General features: G+C 44.1%; 1 protein-coding gene across 6 annotated transcripts in view; it reads left to right on the plus strand.

Annotated features, from left to right (window-relative positions):
• Gpha2 (glycoprotein hormone alpha 2) overlaps positions 1–6,256 on the plus strand; it is a 54,313-nt gene that overhangs the window by 42,755 nt on the left and 5,302 nt on the right. For 5 of the 6 annotated variants that reach the window (XM_023703925.1, XM_012517487.2, XM_023703926.1 and 2 more), the window contains 2 exons: positions 4,340–4,412; positions 5,909–6,017. In XM_023703925.1, the coding sequence (XP_023559693.1) occupies positions 4,340–4,412; positions 5,909–6,017 (182 nt within the window). Of the gene's footprint in view, positions 1–4,339; positions 4,413–5,908; positions 6,018–6,256 lie in introns of those variants that run through there. The other variant, XM_023703930.1, reaches the window with a different exon arrangement.

The following is a 6,256-nucleotide window of genomic DNA, read 5'->3' on the forward strand; positions in this document are numbered from 1 at the left end:
ATATATATTCTCCAAATCTGGTGCCACATGCCTATGATCCCAAAACTCTGATCTGAGAAGCTGAGACAAGAGGATTGCAAGTTTGAGCCCAACCTGGATAACTTAGCAACCCAAGACCCTATGTCAAAATGAAAAATTTAAAGAGACAGGGTTGTATTAGCTTGTCACATTAGCTGTTCATGTGAAGGCTTTGAGTTCAATCCCTAGTATTGGGGAAAAAAAATTACAGGAATGAACCGGGGATTGAACTTGGGCCCTTGCCCTTACCAGGGAAGTGCTTATTCTACTGAGCTATCTCCCAGGCCATCCTAAACTGTTTTAAGGAGAGGAATGGAGTGATTTTCATTTCCAAGCCATTCTTTTGCCTCCTGTTTACAAGGCATGATGTTGTGTGCTAGGACATACACAAACACACATTTGCTTCTTCTCTGTGGAGGAGTGGCCACCTTGAAGATCTAGGCCTGTGCCCTGGGGGCAGGGGTAGAGGACAGGACCACAGGCAACCATGGTCAAGCAGCCCAGAGAGTGATTTTAGGCAAAATTACTCCCTTCTACACCTCCTATGGTTTAGAAGGTAAGAAAGAATAAGAAAGTACAAGAGTACATGATGCTCTGGAGAACAAAGATGCTTTATACACCAAGATAATTGCTGTTAGAGGAACATTTTCTCCCTTTCTACCCTTCATACCTTCCTATTCTTAGTTTGACACATCATCTCCCTCAAAAACAGTACCCACAGCTTTTTATTCAACATAATTACCTTTTCAACTTGATTCTGGATTTAGAAAAAAAAATACAAAACCAAGTAAAGGAACATGTTTATTGATTTTGACTCCAAGCCCAAAGACAGCCTCTGTTGTAGATTCTGTTCCCAGAGAGAGGATTTTTCCTAAATTAAAGTGATCACGGTGACTCTCAGTGTAAATCCCTTGAGCTGGAAAAATCGAATTTGGTTCTGTGGTCCAGTGCTTGATAGTTCCCAAGTTTTGGAAGAAGTCAGGGTATGGGATCATGACCAGTGTGGATTGTGCACATCTGCATATGTGGGCACATACATGCATGGGGAAAATTTAGAAGAGAGCAATGTTAATCTCATAATGTCTGTGCTTTGGAGAAAATCAGGAAGAAGGGCATGGTGGCGCAGGCCTGTAATCTCAGTACTCTGGAAGCAGAGACCAGAGGATAGTTGTGAGTTCAAAACCAGCCTGTACTACTAAGGCCAGCCTGAACTGCATAGCAAGACCCTGTCTTGAAAAGACAAAACCACAAACAAGGTTGGGGAGATAGCTCAGTGGTCTAAGCACCTGTTTGGCAAGTGCAAGGACCCATGTTCAATCCCCAGTACCGCATGCCATGCATGGCCCCGGAAACCTGGTTGCACCATGCCACCCTGAAACTGGGCATTGTTGCACACACCTGTAATCCCAGTGCTGGGAAGGCTGAGACAGGAGGATCACTACAAGTCTGAACTGCATAGTGAGACCCTGTATCAAATAAATAATTTTTTTAAAAAAAGGAAAGACTTTTTCCCTTTGTTCCTTCAGGTCTCATTAGACCCAAACTTTGATATTATAAAAGGGATGGGAGGGTGAGAGGGCTTGAAGCTAAAGGACAGACTACTGGCTAGAAGTGACACAGACTTAACTACTCATAGTTGACTTCTCCTTCGCCTGAACTCTACTTCTACACAGATCTGGTCCTGCATGAAAGAGGTTTTCAAGATATAAGGCCCTGCTTGATGGTCCCCAGTGATACCCAGTGTCTTCATTCAGACTTTTTCTTCTCTTAAAACTTTTTTTTTTTTTTTGGTACTGGAGATCAAACTCAGGACCTTGCACCTGCCAGGCAGGCACTTAAGCCTCTGAGCTATCTCCCTGTCTTTTCTTGAAATTTTAGCTTTGCTTTTGTTTTGTTCTGTTTTACTTTGTTTTGTTTTGCTGAGACAAGGTCTGGCTGTATAGCCCAGTCTGGCTTTGAACTCACAGTGATCCTCCTGCCTCAATCTCCCTAGTGCTGACATTATAGCCATGTGCCACCTGGCTCTCTTGAGACTTTTGCCTGAGAAGAATTTCTTCAAAAGTTCAAGAGCTAGAGAGTGGGGAGATAGCTCAGTAGACTAAGCGCTTCCCTGGCAAGCACAAGGGCCTGAGTTCAATCCCCAGTTCCACAAAAGAAAAAAAAAAAAGGTTTAGGAGCTAGAAAATGAAGGTTTCAGGACCTGGGTATAATAGTGCACACCTCATAATCTCAGCTACTCAAGAGGTTGAGGGAAGAGAATTGCAAGTTCAATATAACCTGAACAATTTAGGGAGATCTGTCTCAAAATTAAAAAATGAAAAGGGACTGGGAATGTAGCTCCGTGGTAGGATGCAGCTGGATTTCATCCCTGGATTCAGCCCCTAGTACAATTTTTTTTTTTTAGGAAAGCACAAGCTACTCTGAAGTAAGCTCCTCTAGTCCAAGGGGAAGCCACACCTCTGCCCTAGGGCATTTGCTCCTGGTCCCTCTACCAATTTTTTTTTTTTTTTTAAGTATAGGGTCTACCGGATCTCACTACACAAATCAGACACATAGTGGTTCTCCTGTTTTCAGCCTCCTGAGCACTGGGATTACAAGCGTGCGCCACCATGCCCAGTCTCAGTTGCTGATCTCAGCATGTCACAGGGGCAGGGCCAGCAGAGCATGCCGGGATTGAACCCCAGTCCCTGTGTGACCAATTCTTTTTTTTTTTTAATTTTATATATTTGTTTATTTATTTATTTTGTGTGGCCAGCTCAGCCCACCAGGGGGCGGGGCTGGCTGGCATGTGGTGCTGGGGGATTGAACCGCAGTCCCTGTGCTTTGCTAAGCTTGTTCTAAGTAGGTGCTTTAGACCACTGAGCCATCTCACCAGCCCAGACCAATTCTAATAAATGCCATTTTACTGGTCATTAGGAAACTCTCTGTGTAGCAGGATTTAAACTAAAATTTTGAGAAACACCCCATTAAGCCAGTAGCCAGAGCTGGGCCCTCTATATCTAATCTCTGCTCTGTTTAGAAAAACTAAAAAATGGCCTCTTTCTTCCCCAGAGTTCTTTTTCACTTTTCTAGGAATATGATTTAGGGGTCAGCTCTGTGGTCTGGACTCTGACAGGTTCATGAAAAAGCTCACCTCAGAAAGACCTGCAGTTCTAACCTGCAGCTCATGTTAGAGGACTTTCCTCAGAGCCTACTATCAGTCCACCTCCTGTAGCCCACTCTCAGACAGGCTTCTCCACTGGCAGCAGCCTTGCCATCAGCATTGCAGGCAGCCAGGTCCTTGGGCCCTGCTGGGTGGGGATAGTGTCCAGCCGGCAAAGAGTCACAGAGCAGATACACCTGCCATGTTTCTGACAACGGAGGGCATGTACTGGGAATTGTTGAGGGCCTTGAACCAAGTTGTAGGATGTCTTTTTCAAAGTAGAAAGGAAGGGGCCAGGGAGATGGCTCAGTAGAATAAGTACTTCCCTGGCAAGCACAAGGATCTGAGTTCAATTCCTAGTTCTGAAAAAAAAAAAAAAAAAAAAATTGAAGGAGTTTCTAACAAGCAGTAACACATGGAAAAATATTACAATCTCATTGTATTGTGCTGGCCTCTAAAGCCATAGTCATCATAGTCATACTTCTTTTTTTCCCTTTAAAAAAAAAAAAAAACTTTTTGAGACAGGGTCTCGCTACACACTTAAGCTGGCCTTGAACTCACTTTGTAGCCCAGGCTGGTCTTAAACTCCCAACAGTACTCCTGCCTCAGCCTCCTGAGTGCTGGGATTTATAGGCATGCACCACCATGACTTTCTGGCATAATTCTTCTGGACCTGGCTCTGGCCATTCTTACTATATTTACCCTTTCACGGCATTATGCCCTTTCTGTCATGTCCCTGTCTAGAATACCCTGCTCTCACTGACCAACTCCTCATTCCATGCTATGGAAAAATCCCATTCATCTATCAAGGGCCCATCTGCATGTCACTTTCCCTGTAAAGTCTTCCTTGATAATAGCCAGCCACTCTGCTAAAGTCTTTCTCAGCAACCACAGCACTCTGTAGAAACAAGTATGGTAACTTGGAAACACTGTCTCCTAGTATGCAGCTTACCCTACAGATCATACTTTGACGTATCAGTTCCTCCTAGTTTCTGAAAGCTCAGTATTCTGTTAGCAGTAGTAGGCACTGAGTAGTAGGGGATGGAAAACATATATATATATATATTCCAGGCAATTAGAAGCCAGGCCCTAGTGCTGATGTGAAAATAGTTCCTAGAAAATAGCATACAAGCTTGGTCAGAGTAAGTTTAAGACTTTTCTTGATCTTCTTTTTATCAGAACAGAAAAAGAAAACCCCAGCAAGAGAAGTGGAAGACTGTAGCCTCTGATACCACTGATGACCAGAAACAGGGTAGGTTCTGGAAAATTTATATTTATTCTTTAATAATCATCCTTCAGGGCCAGCCAAATAGCTCGGCAGATTAAAGCACCTGCAAGCAGGCACAGGGGTTGGGGGTTTGATCCCTGGGCCTGTAGTGCCAACCCTACCCTGCCCCTGGGGTGCTATAAGAGGGCAATTGAGACTGGGTATGCTGCTGCACGCACTTGGTTACTTTTTTTTTTTTTTTTTTTTTTTTTTTTTTTTTTTTTTTTTGGCAGAACGGGGATTGAACTCAGGGCCTTGCGCTTGCCAGGCAAGCACTTATTCTACTGAGCCATCTCCCTGGCCCTATCCTAGCACTTGGGAGGCTATAAACAGGTGGATCACTACAAGTCCGATCTAGTAATGAGACCCTGAACACCCTGTAGACCCTTCCCTAAAATACAAATACAAATCATAATCATAATCATACTTCACTTCCTGGCATAAAAGAAAACATTCTTTTAGGGCTATGCTGAGCAGAGCAACACAGAGCACTGAGTCTGGGCACACTGGACATGCTCCCATGGAGGCCTTCCCTAGTCTGGAACTAGGACCCTCCACCAAGCTCCAAAAAGGAGGGAAGGTGGGCAGTCCTTGACCTTCCTCCTCTGCTTCTGATAGTACAATCAATGCTCCCGCAACTCTAAGACATTTCCCTGTGAGGTGGGAAATGTAATAGAAAAGTTGAAAAGGATGTGTTTCCCTTTTTTGTGCTTTTGGAGAAGCATACATGGAAAGCTGTCCTTTTCCCCTTGGGGTGAAAGGTTAATACTATGGATCCTAGGCAGGCATGGCGTTGCACGCCTGTGATCCCAGCACTCAGAAAGCTGAGGCAGTAGGATTGCCATTAGTTCGAGGCCATTCTGAGCTACATAGTGAGTTCAAGTCCATCCTAAATTACAGAGTGAGATCCCTGCCCAGTCTCACAACACACACACACACACACACACACACACACACACACACACACACACACACACACACACTGTGGATCTACAAAACCTGAGAATGCACAGGCTTTCTTGCTGATCTTTTACCCAGCATGGAATTCAATTTATTTATTTTTTATTTATTTTATTTTATTTTTTGGTGGAACTGGGAATTGAACTCAGGCCCTTGCGCTTGCCAGGGAAGCACTTATTCCACTGAGCCATCTCCCCAGCCCCATGGAATTCAATTTGGATGGCAGCTATCTCAGAAGTGGCATGTAAGCCTGTGAAGTCTATGACAAATCATCATTTCATGTAAAAGCATACTGGTGATGGCTGGGACTTCAGCTGTGTAAATATCTCATGAATCTGACTTTGAAAATACTCTAAGGTCAGAATAGCATCATATTGAGCTAAAATAAAATCAGAAAGGTCAGAGAAACAACTCATCTGGCTTTAAATAAATCTTGGTGTAAGCCTGCACTGCTATCCCCTACTAACATGAAAGTACTCCATAACCAATGCCTTTTTTCTAACTGAGTGTTTTCCTTACAGATTCTAAATGGGGACACAACCTGCCAGGGGCAATTGTTCCACCATTGCAGCAGAACAACTCTCCTCCTTCTAAAGATCTGGGAATCCAAGGTTTCTTTGGGTTGCTAAGGTAAGATAAGCCTTCCCCCTGCCATCACAGAGCCCCACAGCCTGAACAGGAACAGACTGCAGAGCTTGCCTTGCTGCATCTTGCAGACAAATGAGGATGGAGAGAAAAGCTGATCACTTGGAAAGATCTCTCAATTACATCTAAGATAGAAGATAGAGGGGCCAGGGAGATGGCTCAGTAGAATAAGCACTTGCCTGGCAAGTGCAAAGGCCTGAGTTCAATCCCTGGTTCCACCAAAA

The sequence above is a fragment of the Octodon degus genome, unplaced genomic scaffold (genome assembly GCF_000260255.1).
Source record: "Octodon degus isolate 3935 unplaced genomic scaffold, OctDeg1.0 scaffold00184, whole genome shotgun sequence".
Taxonomy (NCBI): Eukaryota; Metazoa; Chordata; class Mammalia; order Rodentia; family Octodontidae; genus Octodon; species Octodon degus.